The 22,542-nt window shown below is 45.0% G+C and overlaps 1 protein-coding gene across 2 annotated transcripts in view; it reads left to right on the top strand.

The window, feature by feature from the left end:
- The window catches only part of MMEL1 (membrane metalloendopeptidase like 1), a 1,016,153-nt gene that overhangs the window by 193,346 nt on the left and 800,265 nt on the right, over positions 1 to 22,542 (top strand). Inside the window, exon 1 of one of the 2 annotated variants that reach the window (XM_086921553.1) lies at positions 21,365 to 21,878. The exons of the other annotated variant lie outside the window; for it this stretch is intronic. Within the exon in view, the coding sequence (XP_086777679.1) occupies positions 21,829 to 21,878 (50 nt within the window). The 5' untranslated portion in view covers positions 21,365 to 21,828. Of the gene's footprint in view, positions 1 to 21,364; positions 21,879 to 22,542 lie in introns of those variants that run through there. 2 annotated transcript variants of the gene reach the window in all.

Genomic DNA, 22,542 nt, shown 5'->3' with positions numbered 1-22,542 from the left:
TGCGCCATAAACAGCAGTTGCTACACTCTTGGCATTATATATTTGTAGTAGTTCTGTTGGGGCCCTTTTGCCGATTGTCCTACTAAAGTGTATTAAGATGGCTACAGCTTTAAAAAATATTAGCTTCCTCACTTTAACCGCCTGAGACCACGTCCCTCTTCTATCAAATAAAATTCCAAGATAGGAGAATGTGTCCGAACTTTTAATTTTGTTAGAGTTTAGGATAAAAGGCCGTGTTTTAGTACTACTGGTCCCGCACTTCATCACGTAGGTCTTTGGAATGTTAACATTCAGGCCTAAATTAGACATGTATTTAGCAAAGCTGCAAATGACCTTCTGTATAGCTATCGGGGTGCGGGCCATTAGCACTGTATCGTCTCCATACATCAAAGCGGTAATTAGGCGATTACCAATTAAGGGTAAATACTGACTACTATCGACCTTCCCAGGTCGTTTATGTATAAGGTAAATAAGAAGAGGGCGAGGACGCAACCTTGCCGCACTCCCCGCTTTACATTAAAATGTTTAGTGAATTTTCCATCTTCCCCAAACCTGACAGTTGTGTTGGCCCCTTGGTACAATCGTGCTATAAAAAGAATTATAGGTGGATCCACACCCAAAGTTTCTAGAATTTTCCAAGGCTTTTCATGGATAACGCAATCAAATGCAGCGGATAAATCCATGAAGGCCAGGAAAAGTCTGCCCCTTTTTGCCTTATATATTTGCTAATCAGCATGTTCAGATTCAGGCCTTGCTCTACCATCCCTAGTTCCTTTATGGAAACCATATTGGAGGTCGCTGATGATCGAATGCTCCTCCACCCAATCTTGAAGCCATGTTAAGAGGACTCTGCCGATTACTTTAACTGTGGAAATGAGCAATGATATTGGCCTATAATTGGCTTGGTTTGGACCTGTCCCCTTTTTTGAAGATAGGGACCAATATAGATTCTAGCCAAGATGGGATAGGACCTATCATACTACATGCATTGATTACTTGGGTTAGGATGGGGCCCCACAGTTTGATGTTGAATATAAAAAGGTCCACGGGGATGGCGTCGGGCCCGGGAGCATTACCCCCGCTGCTTAGGGAAATTGCCGATGTAACTTTGTCTGAATTGAATCTTAGATTAGAGGAATTAACACTATAATATCCACAACATACACCTAAAATGAATTGCACAATTCCAATTAATAATTACTAATTAATTAATGGAAATAAGTTTATAAATATTTATTAATTAATCAATAAAACATTATTTACTTACCACCCTAACACCATTTACAAATATAAACACGCAACACACACCTAAAATTATTTACACAATTACATTTAAGAATTACTAATTAATTAATGGAAATTAATTTATAAATAGTTTATAATTAATCCCCCAAAAATTAATTACTTACCACCCTTCACACTATGTACACATATAAACACCACAACACACACCTAAAATAATTAAACAATTAACAAAATGAATTGATAATTGATTAATTGAAATTATTTAACAACTAATTATTAAACTATTATTAATTAATCAATTAACAAATTATTTATTCAATGTAGTTAATATAATTAAATTTCTTCCCACCCTTTTCCCCTATAAACCCACAACCTGCAACAGAACTAAAAACCCAACATTCAAATAAAAAAAAAAATTAATTACTGTAAATTATAATTTAAATCTATATAATTAAATTACTTCCCACCCTATTCCCCTATAAACCCACAACCCGCTACAGAAATAAAAACACAAAATTAAACTTAAAATAAATTAATAATTACTAAAACTTTAAAATATTTAATAACATTACAAACAAATTTCTCAATAAAAACACTAAAATACATACAATTATTAATAATTCGATATTTTTGTTAACTATATTTTTGTAAACTATATTTAATACGTCAATATTTTTGTAATCAATATTTCTTCCCCACGATATTTCTGCTGCTATATTTCTGTTCCTCAATATTTTTACATTGATATTCCTGCTCCGCACCCACTTTGCCAACTGACATGTTCAAAGCCCTATAAAGACAAGCTTTTATTCACATTCTGTCTACAAAGGGGTTATAGTATATCCAGCAATATACAATCCTGACAGCAAGTTATATATAAGTATGCCCTCATATTCAATTTCATATCACATGGACCAGTTTCTGGCAGCGGACAAGACACGATATCTGGGTCCAAGAGCAGAACTTTTAACTCCAGGTGACATGCAGAGTCTTCATTCTTTGTCCAGCTCCATGCATTTCCAAACTCTGCAGTTCCACATTAAGGGGCCCATTAGCCGGCCGGCGGCACGATCCGCACATAATCCACACTTCAAAGACCCCCACCATATAAGGATGGCTGGGGGGTCCGCTGCGGACGGAAAGACCACCCCGCTTTTCCGCCAGTCGACTCGTCAACCGGCTGATAAAGGGTTAATATGGTGGCGGTGTCTGAAAGACACCCCCATCCATATTATGATCACTGCGGTGAACAGCCTTGGAAAGGCATGTGGTCTTTGCCTTTGGGGGCCCGTAGCAGGCCCCTAGGAAGTTGGGGGGTGGGGGTGCACATGGAGGGTACCTATGGTACCCCCCAGCATTGGCATGGACAAAGTGGCAGGCACCGCACAGTGCCTGTCACCTTGTGCATGCCAATGCACGCTGTGCATTCCCAGCATTGTGGCTCATTAATGGATAGTCTGAAATGGTAAGCCCTTAGTAACAATTGGGGTCTGGCTTATAAACGCATGTCCTGTTTGAGAGATGTACTATGACTTTGCATCTCTCAAAGGGATATGAAGGAACCTCCATCACCACACACTGCTCCACATTGCTCCCAAACACAGCTGCCTTGTTGCCAGAGGAGGATGTTTATTTGTACAACCTTCTGGAATTTTGGAAAACGGTCTGACAGGGGGGATCTGCCATCTGCTAGCAACATCTTGTCAATATGCTCCTGCAGTCAATGTACAATAAGATGCACAGCCTAGTTGTGGGCCCATTCAGATGCATAAGGAAATCAGGAACTTCATGTTCATGCCCTAGCAAGAAGACTCAGCTGTCTGCAAGTAACATTTGCTCAGGTAACATTTGTGCTGTCAAGTCTCTCAAGCTACTTTCAGTGCAGAAAGCTACAGCAGGAGAGAGACAGTTGATTACACCATCTCTAACACAAGAATCTGGTTTACATTTTTTACGTGAAACCAGGGAGCAGGCAGCTTCAGCTCTGTCCTGAAGAAGAAAGTGCAAAAGGAGAGTTTGGCAAGAAGGAGCTGATAAATGTCGAGCAACGGATAAATGCTTAATTGCCATCTATATATTATAGCTAATCATCTATGCACTCCTGATCGCTATGTGAACACCCTGTTGCAAATGGGTTATACCCATTTAGTCCACTAGGATTTTTGCTTTTGATCACCTGGTTTTTGGATCTGTACTATGGGTGAGTCTCACTACCTTATTCTCACTCACTGTAATTTCACAGTCATTGGACTGAGTGTTTTTGCCACCAGTGTACGCCTTTTAAGATAGGCTACTATAGTGCAGCTAGGGTAAGAGCCACTGGCTTGGTTACAGGTGAACATGTGTTCACATATGTACAGCTTGCACTTGTGAGACTACGGTCATGTGCAGCCTTATGATTGTGCACAGGTAGCCTGGATTCTGGAAAAAGTTAGGTACTCTGGAAAAAGTTAGGTGCTGACCTTGTCTAGTCCTTATGATATTACTGGCCATTCACAGATTGGTCGGTAGGGTTTATTGGAAAATCTGTAGCGCTTGCACTGTATTATACATATTGGTGAAATTTTGCTTAAAGTGAAGTTTCGCTCCACCTAGACCTAGACAGTCTAGCAACATGTCAAACTGTGACAAAACCTACACACCAAGTTTGATTTTGCAGGTTCCAGTAACTACATATGCATATATTTTATGAGAAGTCAATACATTTCTCTGGCTGGCCTCATAATCAGATCTAGGCCTTTGTCCCACTTGCTGGTCAATTTATTTACTCTGCTCCTCAGCAGAGGGAACATAATCTTCTCCACGCGAAGTGATCAATTATCAGTGATTGACTCGATGTAATGGCTGGATTTTCTGAGTAGGTGGGATCAGCCCCTAGGGGCCCCTCCAACCCAGCCAGAACGTAATCACATCCCTCCTCAGGACCAACTATCCAGGCACCTGGTACCTACCTGAAGATGGGGAACTCGCAATATACAAGCTCATATTATTAAAAACACCACTAAATCTATAGGGATACTAAGAATACTCACTGATTACTAGGGATATCCATACCCTACACCACACTTATTCACATCAGTTGGTCTCGCGGCCACCCTGACCCAGACCGTTCTACCCTAGGGCAGATATGACACACAATCCGGTGCGTCTACACATGGGCCTGCAGAACCCAATGCTCCCTTTTCCAAAGTGTTTGCAATCCTGCAAAACTACACACTAGTTCGACCTCCTAGTGCTCTCATTTATTCAAGCCACAATCCAGTGGGTATCCACACTGGTAATCCTCCCCAGTGCTCTCATTAACGCCGCATATCAACGACGACCACATTCCTATGAACACCTATACATATATATATATATATATATTGGGAAGTCTCTTCACTAAGGGTTTGCTACTACAATAATATTATGGGATGGTGTACTAACTTAGTCCCTTGGTTGCAAGTCTCCTCTCTCCCTCACTATTACTTACCTGATCAGGGGTAGCATCTGTTCAAACAGTAATACCTACCAGGAAAGATTACCCTCACTGTATGGGGATAAAGATATACACACTATGTGATTGAGTTATTTCTTGATTTAAGCGCTCCTACTCCCTTTTGATCCATCAGTGGCTCAACAGCAACTGGCTTGAAGCCAGGTTAACTTTATCATAAAAGAACTCATGCACACTAATTCACTAATTAATGGGGTCATTTATTATTAGTACAATATAAACCTTTACACAGAACTGACAAAGACTATAGGTAGAACACACCGCTGAAAGAGAAAAGATTAAACATAACAGGAACACTCCGCTGAAAGGGAAAAGATTAGACATAAAGTGTAAGTGTAACTAATTCAGACTACCTCACCTATTAGAAGGAAGATTTCTCTCTCTGCCTCTGGTGGGATTAGGGCTCTCTCTCTGCCTCTGGTGGGATTAGGGCTCTCTCTGTCTCTCCCTCCTTCACCACATCACCACGCCTCTGGTTCAGTTGCTCCAGCTGACAACCTTCTTTGATGCTCTCTGCACTGCTTTCTCTCTCCTCATCTTCAGCAATCGTCTGCCTTCTTTCTCCATTTAAGAACTGCACTCTATTCTGCAGCTCCAGCAGACATTCTCTCTCTCTCTGCAAGCTGTTCTGAGCTCCAAGCTGTTCTGAGCTCCCAGCTGTTCTGTGCTCCAAGCTGTTCTGAGCACCACGCTGAACTGCACACCATGCTGAACTGCACTCCAAACTGAACTGACCACTCCTCCTCTCCTGTAGCTCGCTAATATGGATTCCTCTCCCCTCATGGAAATTTCCACCGGAGGGCTGTCTCCTACCGAATTCCTGTGCCAGCTCCCAGGCTTCCACGCAACCGCAGTGGCCATCTGCTTGTTACGTCTGGGCCCAAGAGACAAACACATTTCTCGGATAAGAAGCAGTCCTAACTGGATTTCCCTCTAGCACACAACAGCCTTAACTATAAACATTGCCTTTACCCTAAAAAGCCTCTCAGCTTCATCAAGATGGAGTCCCTCTAGCTCTAGGCCTGTAGGCCTGAAAGGGGTGAAATGCTCCTTAGCTCTGTCAGAATACCTACATAAACCATACCAATATGTCTAATATGTCAAAGCCAATAGGCAATAGACAGGTTAAAGTCAAGAATAAAGGCATATTAAGCAGCTATCCTCTTCTAGGTCTGGAAAAAGGGCTTAAAAGGGCCAACACAGGCTAAGAATACCTATACTAGATGCAAGCAAGATTAATGATCTATATCACTGCTAAATAAAGCCAAAAACTCTGCCATTACACTCAGTTCCTTGGAGAGGAAAGGATGTGGGAAAATCTCCATCAGAACAAAAGCTTGCCACATTGTAACTGGGCCGGTCAATCCAGGCCCACTGAACAAAGGGAACCAACACAGGAAGGGCGCCCCTTTAAATTTTTGGGGCCCTCAAAGGAGCTCTTCACTGAAAAAACTTGACAGCTTCGTTTTGGGTTGTCACAAAATGCAATGTAGAAGGTTGAGACTGGAGGGCAGGTATGATGTGACATCCTAGGATTCGTAGTGTAGTTCCTATTTTCCCAATAGGCTCTGCGCATTGGAATAACATAAACAGCAGTGTAGATGTAGGACTGAGGTCATCTAGGTCTCTACTGACTATGTTAGACTTAATTTAGGTTTGCCAGCTAGCTCAGAGGTCACTAGAAACTTTCTCGAATGAATAGGGAGGGGTTAACTTCCCTGATTTATACAAGAAGGGACTCAGCTTCTGACAACCGCATAAACATGACAACTTTGCTCCCTCAGATAAAAGAGTGTATCTCTAGAGTCGTGTGAAAACAATAGACGGCTATTTCACTCAGTCAATAGTGCATGCTTAATTTCACCAGAGTGCAGAGAAATAGAGAGACGCGCGTTTTCAATAAAAGGTGTTATTTTATTGAGCAGTCTTCTTTCTCATGCTAGAGAAATGAATTGCCACAATTGCAATACTTATCATAAAGTAAAGTGCGTACAGTAAAAGTAGTATTATGAAATAATACTGTAAAAGCATTGATATGGTTTCTTAGCCACATGATACTTTAAAATGGATAAAATATATACATACATAAAAACATTGACTAACGAACTCAACTGTTGTTTTCTAGATACGCCTACCCCAGTGTACCTGACCTAAGCCAAATACGTGGGAAGGAGTAAGTGAGTTTGCAGTTTTTAAGTTAAGTTAAGTTTTGCCAAGTATCGGAATCAAGAATTCTCTCTAAGGTTTTAATCAGCTCCGTACCTTGGTTCTAGAATGAAGGAGGTCTTGTATCTCGCTTCTCAGGACTCGATCTCCCAGCAACCCGCGAGGGTGACTTGAGAACACCGGAGCTGGATTTTCTCGGCGTGAGAAAAGGCAGCTTCTCCAGCGCGTCAAAGGGGAGGGGCTTCTTCCTCTGCCTCTCGCATCAGCTGGGCTCCGGATAAGTAGATAGCCGTTCTGCTCCACACCACCGTGTGTTTGCTTAAGGCAATGTTGGTATATTTGTACCTGAAAGGTTCCGGGTTTGACATAAGACGTCACTAAGAACAGTTCTTTCTGGACTCCAGGAGTTCTTGTGCAAATCAAAACAAGAGCAGGGGGGATTTCCGGGCTGCTGGAGGCTTGGTTTGTTTAAAGAACGCGTTGTACTTTCTAGGAGTCTATGGGAGTAGCCTTGCCGTGCTTTGGACTGCATGGGCTATTACTAAATATGGATATGATTTGTTTGCCTTTATAAGGATACTATTTATTATAACCACATAAGGGCATGAGTTGGAAAATCGAATTATGGTCCTAGATAGAAACACAAAAGATTGATGAGGGGCACCTAGCACCTAGAACTTTCCATCCCCTCTTACAAACCCCTGAACAAAAGAGAGACAGTGAACAAGAACCTGAAAACTGTGGAGTAATGGACAACTGGAAGGAGAAGCCACCTGATGACCTGCTAAGGACTCTGCCTGCAGCTGACCCCAGGACTAAATGGGTCACTGAGGGGCCAGTGGTGCACATGCAAATGGAAAGATTTTCCGTTTGACACGTTAAAAGGCACACAAAATGGAGCACGAGGTCTCTGCCATTATTTTCAAGAATTCCCCCAGGGAGATCCAAGCCCCTAGGAGTAAATGCAAACCTACTCATTGATGTTTAAATGGGGATCCTCTGAGGTTCCTTTGGCCCCAGAGGCCCCATCCCCTGGGGCCTGGCACAATGATGTGCTAGGGATCTCAACCCTCGGGACGTAGATACAGCAGTTTGCTTGGCATCGCTTTAAGACCCAAGTGCTGTATCCCCCAGGCTGGCGACTCCCGCACCGGCATTGGACAATGTTGCCCAGGTGGGGTGCTGGCAAGAGCAGCCAGGACTGGGTTCCCCACACTGCTCCATCTAAACATACCTGCAGTTCCTCGGGTAAAATTTTTATTAAGCTGGTGTAATCTGAGTAATTTCAGTAATTTTGTGTTACTCTTGTGATATGAAATTACCAAAAATTACGCGATTACATCCGTTTGCATAATTTTGAGTAATGTGGGGCAAAAATGCCTACCCAAAATCCCAGACACAGAATGCAAGTATCTGCTGGTTGCTGCAGTTCCTGTTCTGCTGCATTTAGTACTATTTTCTAGCGCAAATGCGTCCTCTGGTTCATTTTGCCCTGAGAAAGTGGTGCTAAATGCAGAGTTACACTCATTGCATTATTCTGCATCATCGCACAAACTTTTTGGTGTAATTTCACACAATTACTCTAGAGGAAATTATGTGGGTTACGCTCGGGAATTCAGGACATGAAAGAAAAACAAAAGGCTTCTCGGTGTAGCTGCATTAAACAGAGCAAAGTAGGCAAAACTGCTGATTGTAAATTCACCAATTTGGTCCTGGAGGGCATCAATAGGCTTCACAAGGACATATTTACATATTCTTTGTGGTTCCCCAAGAAGGGGCAGGGGGGCGTGGCCAAGATGGCGACTTGGTAGGTAGACCAGTATAGCCCCGTCGATTTGGCGATGGGGAGGGCTCTGCAGAGGGGAGACCCAAGTCCTGAGCCCTTGGCCACAGAGGTCTAGCTGGGCCTGATTCGCCTGTGACCCCACTGCAGGACAATGCCCTAAGGAAGCAGGCCCTAAGGAGTTCGGGCCTGGGTCAGGGACTGGGAGTGGAGTAAAGTGGCCTGACCACAGGGGCAGGTAAAGATTGCAGCAGTAGTGTCCTGCCGGCTGTTACCCTGGTGAGTGCGAATCACCCCCTGGCAATCCACCCAGGCAAGTCACTAAGGAGTAGCAGTGGACACGAAGACACCACCCCCACCTCTCTGTCACTCCTTTTCAAGCATTGAGCGCAGCCTGGAGATGGGGTCAAGCGTGGGCTCTGAGGTCAGGATTAATCGCTAGCCGCCCCCCCCCCCACATTAAGGCGCAGTAACGGACATAGTCCAATGAGGCCCTAGCTAGTTGGGTGGCCTACGCCCCGGTCGACCCCACGACACCAGAGTCGCCTATGTGTTGCACAATAGCGGCTTGAGATCTGCCTTGACCGAGTAGGAAAGCCCCACGGAGCAAGGCGACACGCAAGTGGGAAGTGGTGACCCCGCTGGAGAAGGTGAAAGGAATGATCTACGGGCCCCATGTGTGGTGCCTCCTCGCTCACAGGATACGTATCCCAGGCCTGCACCTACCCCAGAGGATAGTAGCATCACGGAGTTATGGCAGCCCCCAAAGGCAGACAGGACAGACGGTGAAGGATATGCTGATTAAATCAGCAACGTCGCAGGGCCAACCTATAGCGAAGGGCGTGGAGGAGAGCGAAGGCATGGGGTTACTGGAGGCCCCAGTAAGCCGATCTTTCCTAGAATCACTTTTCTCCTCCTTAAGGGAAGACATGTTTGCCATGATGCGCGATCTCTCGGCAACAATGTGGGTGGTACGCCGAGATGTAGACTACCTGGGCAAGCAGGTCAATACTCTAGAAGAGCACGAAACAGGGCGCAAAGATGAACTCGAGAGCCTTCAGCAAGAAGTCCTCAAGGTACGGGAACAGAACCTCGACCTCCAAGCTCACACTGAGGATCTAGAGAATAGGTTCCGGCGGAAACAACATCTGCATCCGTGGCATGGCACAGGGGTTGGGGATAGCGACATTGAAGCTCTGGTGGTGGAGCGTTTCCGCTCAATCCTAGGGGAGCCCCCAGAATTCTCAATAAAATTTGACCAAAACCATATAGTGGGCCCCATAAGAGCAGGTCCAGCCCCTTCAGTCGACATTTTGACCTGTGTGCACGACTACCAGCTAAAAGAGCTAATTCTTCCTGAAGCTAGAAATAACACAGATTTCCTCTATAAGGGGCAAAAACCTACACTACATCAGGACTTGGCAGCCTCCACTTTAACTAAGCTCAAGTCATTCCACCCGATCATGACTCATCTAAGAGAATCCGGCATCAAATACTCTTGGGGGCACCCATTTCGACTAATCTTCAACTTTAAGGAGGAGCTCAGGCAAATCGGCTCTCTCTCAATGGCTTACAAGATTTTGAACAGTGAGGAACCCATAGAGGACAGGCCTAAGCGGTACAACCAAAGCCTCAGATGCTGTAGTGGTCATGGATGGACCACCATCAAGCCACCCAGCCCCTCGTCGTGCCCTGATTCAGACACTATGGCCAAGGAACGGCAGGCGATTCTGGCATCCCTGACCAGAGCACCCTCGGAATAAAAACTGAGGATTCAAAGAAGAGAACTAATGGTCAGTTACTAGCTCCCTTGCCCGTCGTTGGAACTGCTTCAAACATATGTGTGGGCTGTGCCGGGGGGATTAGGGAGGCAATGGCGACTGATACCCTATACTCTCTCTCCATGGAGCCGGACATGGACTGTTCGATGATCCTTCATTATATTCCTGTAGTTGTTATATTGGGGTTTTGTTACTCTTTTTTATGGGCTTCCTCCCCCCTCTCTGTGCCCCCTTCATTTCACACACGCATAGACATACCCTACTAGACCTGAACCCTAGACATGGGGCACCACTCACCCCTAGGCATTATAGTTACATATACACGCCCCCCTTCCATAGCGCATCCATATCCCAGCCTGCACACAGATGGGTGTTAAAATTTTAGCTCTGAATGTCAACGGGCTTAACAACCCTACTAAGCGAAGGGCCATCCTGTCTTGTTTAGAGAATTTGAATGTGCATATATGTGTACTGCAGGAGACTCATCTCCTGCACAGCTATACCCACAGATTACGTTCCAAGGTCTTCCCTCAGCAATATTTCTCTTCCCTTCCCACCAAGAGAGCTGGAGTAGACATTCGTATATCGCAACTTTACAGGGGTGGTCGGGCAAAGGTTTTCCAAGATCAAGGGGAGACTTCTGGCTTTCTCCATAGCCATTGGACCACACAAGTTAATGCTGTCTACTATCTATGCTATCAATGAGGGTCAGGAAGTATTTCTTCGCAGGGCAGCAGCAGATCTAATGTCCTCCCCGGACCGACAAATACTTATGGAAGGGGACCTGAACATAGTGTTTGACAGTCACATGAACTGTTCAGCTCAGAGACAGGGACAGTGTAGGGCCTTATCTGCTGATGGACAACAGTGGCTACACGACCTGGGGTTAGTTGATATTTGGCGCCACTTCCACCATTGCACAACCAATTACACCTTCTACTCCCACGCCCACAAGACATATGCCAGGTTGGATTACTTTCTTGGGTCCCAGTCCCTTCTCGCCTTGAAGCAAGATCCATCCATAGAACCAAGAGCGTTGTCTGATCATGCAGCCTTAACTATATCATTGTCATTCCCACCTGCACCTCAGCTATCATATTCGTGGAGGCTAACGGACCCTCTCCTCCACCGCCCTGAAGTAATCGCACGTTTAACTAAGACGCTCAAGGACTTTTTATCTGTTAACAACACCCAGGACACCTCTATAGTGTCCTTACGGGAAACACTTAAATTAATGGCAAGAAGCGACTTCATCGCTACGTCCTCAGCAGACAACAAGATGCACAGGGAGAAGAGGGAGGAACTCTCCAACCAGGTCCTGGAACTAGAAGAGATACATAAACGGACTGGGGCTCCTCGGGTATGGAGACTGTTAGACGCAGCGCAAACCCAGCTAGCTAGCCTAGACCTGGATAGGGCGGAGTACACAGTCCTACGCTTGAAACACCTGTCCTATACGGGAGGGGACATATGTGGCCGCCTGCTGACTCACAAGCTATGCGCTCAGCATCAGGCAGCGACGGTTCAAATGATCTGCGACACTCAGGGCGTCGAATGCACGCAAGAAGCTGACATATCCCATGCATTTAGAGACTTCTATGCAGACCTATATTCTGTGCAGCAAATACGAGAACATAATTCTCCTGCGTATCTTCAGGGTATAAAACACTCCCGCTTGACGACGGACCTGGACTCCTCTCTCGACAGCCCTATCAGGGTTGAAGAGGTTATCTCAGGCATAGCTCGGCTCAAGTTTCTTAAATCCCCAGGCCCGGCCGGGTTCACCGCTATTTTTTATAAAACATTCTGCTCCATCCTAGCTCTCATACTGACTCGACTCAGCGACGGCCCACGATAATCCTGGCATCAGTAGTCGTCATCATCCCTAAACCCGGTAAGGACAGCCAATATTGTGCCTCTTACAGGCTTATATCCCTGCTGAACATCGATCTCAAGATATTTACTGGGATCCTAGCTGCCAGACTATGGCCGTTAATGCTGGGATTGATAGACATGGACAAGGCTGGTTTCGTGGTGTCTAGGCAATGTAGTAACAACACTAGGAGGCTACTCCACCTCCTGGCCAAGGCACATCACCAGTCAGTGGAGCGAGCAGTGCTTTCTGTTGATGCCGAAAAGGCATTCAACAGTGTCCACTGGCCCTTCCTGGAGGCCACCCTGGAGCGGTTTGGGGTAGGGAGCCGATTCCCTAAGTGGGTACTCAGCAGCTGTAGCCATCCCTCAGCCACTGTCCGGGAAAATGGTTTCACGTAAGATCCCTTCCCAATAACAAGGGGCTTGAGGCAGGGTTGTCTGCTTTCTCCACTTTTGTTCACCCTGTACATGGAGCCAATAGCGCAGAGGGTGTGGGAGAACCAACAGTTTATAGGGGTTCACTTTGGGGGAGAGGGCCACACCATCAGTTTGTATGCGGACAATGTAATCGCCATGCTGGAAGCTCCTGGGATGTCCATACCGGCCTTTCTTGCTGAACTGGAGTTGTTTACAGCCACATTGGGCTTCCGAGTCAATGTGTCCAAATCACATACTGTTGCCATCCTCAACCAGGCTTGCCCTATTTAGTGGGATCAGAGAGTCCTACCTTACCTAGTCATCAAATTGACTGTATCCACTTCAGAAACGAATTATTTGAATTACACCCACCTGCTAGCTCAAGTTCAACATGACTTACACCGCTGGCGGCCATTTAACCTCTCTTGGCTTGGTCGGGTAGCAGCCCTTAAGATGAGCGTACTTCCGAAAATCTTATACTTATTTCAGTCTTTGCCCAATGAACCACCCCCAGGCATGCTGAAGCAGCTCCTAAATTAGTTCCTTTTCTCCTGTCTGGTTGGACAAGAAACCAAGGATGAGTAAGGATTTGAGCTTCAGACCCCCTGGGGAGGTGGTCCTGGGGATCCCTAACCTAATTTACTACTATAGGGCTACCCAGCTGCGACCCAGTTGTATGAGTGGTCTCAGCGGGAATCCCAGAAACATTTGTTATTCATGGAGCGGGCGCTGGCTGGTCAGTCCTTGTGGAAGATTCATTTTCTTCGCAGACCCTCCCGACATCATGGGCTCTATTGCCAATCACACGGGCTACCCTAAGGGCTTGGGACGCAACTGCTACATGCAGCGACCTCACTACTTTCCCATCGCCCCTCATCCCCATCACTAATAACCCTGATTTTACCCTTGGCCTCGACTTGGTGGCTTTCAGACAGTGGGATAGAAAGGGACACAGATCAATAGGTCATTTCTTCGATGTCGAGGGCCCCCTCTCTTTCGAAGATTTCCGATCTGATTTTGCAATGCCCAAAACTGAATGATACCATTACCAGCAGATACGCCACTGGATAATGCATCCCCAGACACGCCAGGGAGCAGAGAGAAGTCTCACCCCTTATGAGAGGTGCTACTCTCCAAACAGTCGAACAAATGGCTTATTACAGAGCTATATCACATGCTACACCCCCGGAACAGCTGACTAAATCTGCAGGTCAGAAGAGATGGGAGACGGAACTGGAGTGGACACTATCCCCAATGGAATGGTGGGATATTTTTTACAGGGCCAGACATTTGCTGTGCAGTCTTTCTGGTATAGAGTTTGCTACTAAGATAACGACGTACTGGTATCTCACCTCCCAGACTTCATAGGAGTGACCCCAGACGCCCCCCCCTCAACCCCCCCCAAACCCCCCCCCCCCCCCCCCCCCCCCCGATGTTGTTGGGGATGCGGCGCAGAGGCCACATTGCTTCACCTGTTCTGGGAATGCCCCACTTTTACACAGGACTGGGAACAGATTCTAGATGAGATGGATAAACATTTTGATACTACAATATTGCGCTCCCCGTGTACGTCAACCTGGGCGCTTCTGACAGGCTTACATTCCCCCTCAAGTCTCGTAAGGGTAGGCAGATGGGAATAGTTCTGGAAACGGCATTACAGAATATACTGTCCTACTGGGTTACGAACAGAACTCCCACGCTACAAGGGTGGATGCACAGGCTGTGGTAAGTTCTTGGTATGGAACGCATCTCTTTCTCAGACCAGGGGGTGGGGCCCCCTTTGCTGATCTGTGGCACCCTTTTATAGCCCTGTTATGCTCTGAATTCCGCGGGTTAACCTGCCCCAAATGGATCCGGTTACTCCGACTTCCCGCGCTGCTGTAGGCCCAGGCCCAACATACTATACACTGATAAATCCCAAGCCATATGAGCTCTTTATCTTGTGAGACCGACGTAATGGGAGGGGAAGGGGGAACCCAAGATGGGGGAGGGGGAGGGGAGGCTGGGTTGTTGTTCCCTGTTTTCTTTTATGATGCGTTATATAGCGCTGCAAATGACTTTAGCCCACAATTAAGGTATGTGCTGCCTATTGTAATTTGTTTTGTCCTCTAAATAAATAAAAAGATTTAAACCTAAGAAGGGGCAGGGGTCCACCAATGAGTAAATTAAGTGTTGTGGGGGTAGGGTCTGCATGGAGCACAGCAGGACCTAAAATAATTTGAGGGAACTTGCCCTACTTTTCTAGGCTCAAGGAAATAGGGACTTCCCCAAGTACTCTTAGAGTTAAAGCCTTTGCTTTTCAGCTTGGGAGTGCTGGTACTCCTTATGGTGGGTTTTAGAGATGCATTGTGTAGCCTGTAAAAGTTACAGAAATACTCTGATACACTTGTTGTGCTTATATTGAACGTTGTTACCTTATTTTCAAACAGTACAATTCTTTTATTTATGGTGATTGCATTTGACTATGGGTCTGACCTTTATTGATTTTAATGATTTATCTTAACATGGGAATATTGTTTTAATTAATGAGGTGCGACTCTTTGACAAAGGCAATATCATTGTTTTCGATATTGAGGTAATGACTCGACTAGTCAACAGGACTGCCTTATATTTCAATGGGGTGATCCCTTGACAATCTAATAGGCTGGCTTTAAATATTGATGTGGTGATCTCATGACAAACCCAACAGGCCTGATTTTTAAATTATGACAAACCCTTATGTTGTGATTATGCATCTAGTATAGATAAGGACATTGTGAACATAGGGTTCATGACCCACAAGGGTGAAATATAATTTAGGGGAGACATTAAAGGTACTCTTGTCTACCTGATGTATATATTTGTAATGTACTGCATAGTATTTTGTAATGTATGTAATAAATGTACTTTTCCTACTTTAAAGAAATAGCACTGACTGGACATTCTTTTATTGAGTTTTGTTGTGTCCCAATTAATTTATATTACTAGCCCCCACACCACCTCTCCTGAGTAGGTCTTGAACTACCAAGCTTCACTGCCTTAAGGGAGTCAAATGCCTTAAGGGAGTCAAATGCCACAATGGAGTACTTGGGTCTCAGTAAGAAGTCCATTGTCGACATATTACTTGTTTATGACTCACATCCAGCACAACTAATAACCCAATATCTTGCACACCCTGATTGCCAGGTTTGCACTTCCAAACATGATGTATGTAGTCCCAACAACCACTTATTCAATACCAATCACCAAGTGTGATCCTTTATTCCTTTATATTTTACCAGTTAGTTACCCCAGGGGTTTTACGCAAAATCCAAGTTGTTGATGGCTCAAATTCCAGTTCTGTATTTCGAGTGTTCCAAACAACTACCTCTCCACTGCACCACAATCTTTTTGTCTGTAACAGGTGCAAAATACCTCCTCACTGTTGACGAATACCCCATGCATTATTATACATATTTTTTACAATCTCAGAAGTGACAATTCACATTTAAACTCCCATAGGTTTCTTTAATCCTTAGTACACAAAAAATAGATTAACAAAATCACAGCAAACTCGGCATGTCCGTAGAACTTTACTCAAGGAAGCGCCTTTGCTTGGTTTGGTGCAGCCGTGGCCCGTGCAAGTAAGAGCAGTGGGGTGGTGGGGTCGGGTGCAGGGGGATTTCGACAGACGAGGAAAAATTAATTATTTATTTAATTTTCCCTCGTCATCATCCATCGAAATCCCCCAACACCTCAGTGCAGGAATCTCAGGTTTCATGCATATCTTGCAAGGGGACAGGAAGTTAAATAGTAGCCATAGTATTATTTAATTTCTCATAACTTTGTCACAGTTTTACTAGTCTCCACAACACTAATCATACACTTACCATGGTTAGCTTACTCCTTTCATTTTGAGTTTTATAAAAATCTGTCAAGAGGGGAACACTTAATTGGGTAATCAAAAAGACGTCAGCATTTGCCATTTTAACCCCCATAGGAATCCTTGCTTCCTGCTACAGAAATAAACAATTGCTTGATCCACCTGAAACCTGAGATTCCTGCGTTGGGCTTAACTTGCTAACCACCTGTCAAATGTCAAGCTGATTTATTGAGTTATTAGCAGATGCCAGGTCATTTGGAAAACACTTGCAATGCAAAGCTTAAGACTGTGCATGGTAGAGGATGGCAGCCTACGGTAATGTTTGTTGCAAGGCTTGGTTTGACAAATTCAGCTGACTTTGTCCTTAAGCCCGACAGGCATCCCACAGAGTCTGGCCAGCACCCGCTGTGTACTGCCTTTGGTCCAATAAGCATGCCAGAAGCCTGGCCAAACGTCACTGCAAACAGATTCTACTCTGCCTATCCATTTATCTTTGGCCCCACCCCTATATCAGAACTTGTGGATGCATTTGATCCAAAAGAAGCACTTGGTTGTTAGTAAAATTAGTCCCATCTCTGCATAGCAAGATCCAGGATTCAGCAAAATAGATCATGATTGCCAAGACACCATGAGGGAAGTTATGCCCAGATACCCAAGATGGCTGCCTCGTCTTTGGACTTCGTGGGAGTTCACGATCTGCTTGGAAAGGTAGTTCATTGTTCAGGCTTGACATGTAGTGCCTCAGTCCAGATAGCACCAGAACTTTGCAGAGGCTGCTGGTCTTATCAGTGAAAAAGTGTCTATGCAAACAGATTTGGAGTATCTTTTCCTCTTTTTGCCTGCTGCTGAGTTATGGCGTGCATTGTGATTTGCATGCACAGCCAGCAATCTTCAGGGCTTTTTCATTTTTATGGTTACTGAATCATAACTAAATTTTACTTTTTTTTATTATTGGATCTCTTGGGTTTCTTAAGATACATTGTATTCAACTGCCAGCACTGCACACAGGTTTCGGCCAGGCCAGCTGCAAACTACATGAGACCATTCCCAGTGGGAATTTGCCTGCATGGCCTTGCACTGAGCTACATTTGCTAACTGGCTAACAGATTTCATGCAGATTGATTAAAATACACAAAATGTATTTGTTAATGAAACTTTTATTGTCCCCATTTATCCTTTCTTCTCCAGATGGATCTGCTCAAAACTTGACATTCGCAACAGAAAGCTAAACCTGCTACGTGGCATGGGGATTCAGCAAACCATGTCCAATAATTTAGCAGGTCAACACTTCTTTGAATCCAGCTTTATATCTGTCCCTGCCCCTTGATTGATCAGCACAAAATTGAGAAGACCAAGAGAAGGCTGATCATGCTAAGTGTGCCCTAAATGTTATGCCAATTCATCAAACAGTGGCAAATGTATTAGTAAATTAAGAAGATTCTGACCACCCTCTTTAACTATGCCCGCATATGGGATCTGCATGAAACCTGAAATACCTGCACTCGGTGACTAACTTCCTGTAATTTGCATTGCCACCCGTAACTTTGTCCCCACTTGATTGATTGGCACTAAACTTCGCATTAAAAACAAAAAATTACCCTTCCAATTTTCTGCAAAATTTGATGCAGATTCATCACAGAGTGCAAAACTAATTAGCAAATTTACACTTTTTTGTGACCCCCTTATTCGATATGCAGGGATTGGCACATTTTACTTCCCATCCCCCTTTTAGAAGGGCTCCCCCTTGATGGACTTGCACGAATTAGAAAATACCAAGAGTAATCTCAAACTACTAAGGGCCTTATTACAACTTTGGCGGTCCTCCAGTGGCACCGCCACGTGCTGTATGCTGGAGGACCACCAAAGCCATGGTGCGCCCGCCTGCAGGATTAGGAGTTCAATCCTGGCCGGGGGGCAGTGCTGTGGTGGTCTCATGACAGTGGACTGTTAGGCTCATAGGAGAGCTTAGCGTGCACCCTGCAGCTGTGACAGCACCTGCAGCACGTTCTTGCATGGTGTCACATGTATGGCACACCATGCGGAAACAGGGCTGAAATTCCAGGGGAGCACAACCTGTGCCCCTCTACATGCACCCTCAGGCCCAGTTAGGGCCCCCTTTGTTGCCTCTCTGACACCCTTTTCATGGTGGACTCACCGCCATAAAAGGGACAGCGGACTGGTAACTCATAATATGGTCTGTGGTGCCGCAACAGCACCAGCAGTATATTGCAGCTCCCTGACTGCTGCACGACCGCTGCAAGATCCTGTATTCCCAGTGGATGAAGCGGTCCTGTGGCGGTCCAACCGCTCAACTCGTAATACTGCAGGCGGCCCCGCAGTGTGGAGGTGGGATGTATGACGTTACCACGCATACTTTTACCACGCATACCTTTACAACGCGGTATTTACAATGAATACCGTTACAACGCATAGCGCTTAGAGGTGCTGGATAGTGGTAAGTATAATTTTCTATTCCAACTCCAGTCCCCGTGGACACTAGGGAAGGTGTTGGATAGAAAATTAAATGTATTCCCTATCCTAGAGCGTCCCCCCAGCGCAATGCGTTGTAATGGTATGCGTGGTAATGCCTGCGTTGTAATGGTAGTGCGTTGTAAAAACTTTGTTGTAAACGTTGCATACCGTGGAGGTGGTCAGACTGCCATCATGAGTACCGAGGTCCTATGGATCTCTGCACTCCTAACAAGGCCCTTAGTATCTAACAATGTTCGTGCATGTTGCTCAAACAGTGTAAAAGTTATTAGCAAATCAACAAATCATTTTCAACTGACAAAATAAACTTTGCCGCTTTCAAGCTCCTCCATTACCTTTTTTAAACTCTATTATCTCAAAAACTGCTACAAGAATTTTCACCAAACCAACAAAAGCACACTTTCTAAGTAAAGATTTATTTTCATTTGTGTCCTTTGCATTATATTTTAGCACAAAATCAGTGCTTGAAATAGAAAAATAGAAGTGCCGCTACCCTTTACCAGAGTAACTGCTTGTTTCTGAGAAGTGCCGGTACTCTCCAATGAAAAGGATTACGTCACTCTTGAGAAGTGCAGGTACTCTCCTTCTCAAAATAATAAAGTGCAGGTACTCAGTACTGGACAGTACCGACCCATTCAAAGCACTGCAAAAAATGCACCCTCGCTTCCATAATGGGCAAGATTAAGCATTTTGGATTCAAATCTAGAGAAAAAATTGAAATTTTGCATTTGTCATCCTTTCAGGAAATTTCAAGATTTCAAGACTACAAAAAAGCTTATTATGTGAATTACGCACATTCTTAGTAATTCGTGATTTTTTTTTTACCCGTGTCCGGAAGGCAGGTTATCAGTTATTACCTTGTGGATTTAACCCCTTGTGGTCTGTTTCTGGTTAAACACCTTTGTTTCTTACTTGTACACATGAAACAAAACATGAAATATATATATATATATATATATTCAAATCCATCTGAAAATACTAAGGGGCGTAGCTTGGTCAGTAAGATTGGGGGAGTGAACTTCAGATTTCCAGACAATTATGCTGGTGTATGATGTTACAATGCATAATACGACACGCAGAGCACATGAAAGGGGCTTAAGGGGCAGTAGAAAGGGAGAGGAATGCAGATTGGTATGAGTAATAAGTGAGAGAAAACAGATTATTTTGTAAAATAATCTATATTTTTTAGGAATTTCGAAACAGAGATGAGAGAGAGTGTATGTTTTTGTGAGTGTGTACTTGCAAAAATCCCAGGTGAAAACTGACAGACACCTCACTATACATGACTGAAAGCACCTGTACCCAAATATTCCTCTGAAAATACATTTATTAGGGGGGTGCAATGCTTTAAATGAGCCGGTAATGTCCAGTACTGAGTACCAGCACTTTTTTATTTTGTGACAGAGTGTTCTTGCAATTCTCAAGAGTGACATAATAGCTTTAATTGGAGAGTACCGGCACTTCTGTGTAACAAACAGGTACAGGGTACCTGCACTTCTATTATTCCATTTTTGGGGGAAGGGGGTAAGACCCCAAACACCCCCTCCCCCACCCCTGAAGCTATGCCACTGGCAATACTGTGCTGTTTAAGGAAGGTGGTGCATCAGGGCCCACAAGAATAGCAAAAGGATGCAACCAACACGAACTATTTTATAAGCATCATGGTGATTACGTTCTGCATCAAGAACGAATAGCAGAGTGACTAAACACTAATACTCTGTAAAGCAATCTAGTATAAATTGACCAGCGATAAAACAGAACGCTAAATAGTGTACATTCCATGTCAAATTATTAGCTACAGTAAAGGGGAAGGTAAGTCAAATAAAAAGCAGAAATAAGCACAACATGAAGCATTCCCAAGGAACGCCGAATGGCCAATGCAGAGTAGCAGCGCAGTGTAGGCACTGTGGCGTTTTCCTGTTTGAAGTCGCGTGCTCTGCTGTTATTCTCTCACCACAAGCGCAGAGCCGCTCTCTAAAATTCTCGAAAGCGAGCGGCGGGTCAGGGGACGCCGCAAGAGGCTGCTCGGGGAGCTGCTTGAACGTTCTTAGCTCTTGCACGCGCAGAAGAAAGGCAGTCGCAGTTCAGAATGAGCGCATCCCCGGCAGATCAGGCAAAACTTTAGCGGGGCTGCCAGAGGCTTGCGATGTTGCCACTGCCTGCCTCTCTCTCTATATATATGTGTCCACTGCCTCGTCTTCCCCTGTCAGTGCCCCCTCCCTCCGGACACCACTTCTCAGCGCGAGGGGCAGAGCGCCTCATCCCCAGCAGAGAAGTTTCTGAGATGGGACTGAGGCAAGGATGCTGAAGAGGGCTGCTCCGGTGCCTTGACAGCGGACGCACGTCTGAATCCACAGGGAGCACAGTCTGCCGGACCAGACCCCTCTAGAACCCCCCTCGCCCATGCCGCTATTGGTACCGGCTCCCTTCAGCACCCGGAGTCTACTAACTGGGGAGGGGGTTCCGCGCATCTGGATGAAGGGGAGTTTCCTTGCAGCGACGGGTCCTGCAGCCAGGAGGCAGCGTGGCGGGGGGTTTCCCTGAACACCTCCCACTGCGTTCAGCTGCTTTAAGGGTGGGGGAGTTATCAACCTACAACCTGTTGACGATACCCGCGAAGAAGCGCCAAGATAAGGGTCTCGCTTTGCTTGGGGGCATTTTGCACCTGGGGCTCGTGCGTCTGAAGATCAGAGGAAAGCCCCCTGCGAACTGGCGCGCGCCTTAATCACTGGAAATGGAAAATGACATTGGCAAGTCTGTTGACAACCAAATGGAAAAATATATGTAAATATGGTTAACTAAATTGTTTTTAAGACGTTTTTTTCTATGTAGATCTTCCCCCCTTTCTTTTTATTAAAGGCAGTTTTCAACAGTTTTCTTTAATCTAGTTACCAGCACTATTTAACAGCACCCATCTTTTTTCTAATTTGTTATATTTCGTCTTGTTTCTTAATATTTCATCAGTAACACAAATCATGTTGATGTCTCCTCATCTTGTTAATTTTATGAGTGTTCTCCTCTCAGCTATTTCTCCTTCCTTCCTTTTCTCTCTGTATTGATTTTCTTCTCCCCTACTTCTTCACACCTTTCCCGGATTCCTTCAATCTTTCCTTTGCCTTCCTTCTCTTCTTTCTCTCCTTTCCCTTTGCACTTTGGAACTCTGCCTCTCTTTCATTTCTTTATTGCTCCTTCTACACCGGCACCCAATCCTTTAATTCCTTTCTCTTACTCTTACTACTCTTTCTTCTCTTCCATTCTTTACCCAATTCATCTCTTTCTCAACCTCCTTCCATTTTGCCTAGCTGTCTTTCTCTCACTTCTTATTTCCTCTCCTTCCTTGAATGGTAACCCTATTCTCCTATACCTTTCTTTTCCTTCCCTTTTCATTTTTATGACGTTTTGTTTTTTCCTTTCATCTTTCCTTTCCCTTCTTCCATCCCTTTCTCCT

The sequence above is a fragment of the Lissotriton vulgaris genome, chromosome 5, assembly GCF_964263255.1.
Source record: "Lissotriton vulgaris chromosome 5, aLisVul1.2, whole genome shotgun sequence".
NCBI lineage: Eukaryota > Metazoa > Chordata > Amphibia > Caudata > Salamandridae > Lissotriton > Lissotriton vulgaris.
The sequence above is the reverse complement of the archived record's forward strand: the minus strand, read 5'-3'. Positions and strand labels throughout refer to the sequence as shown.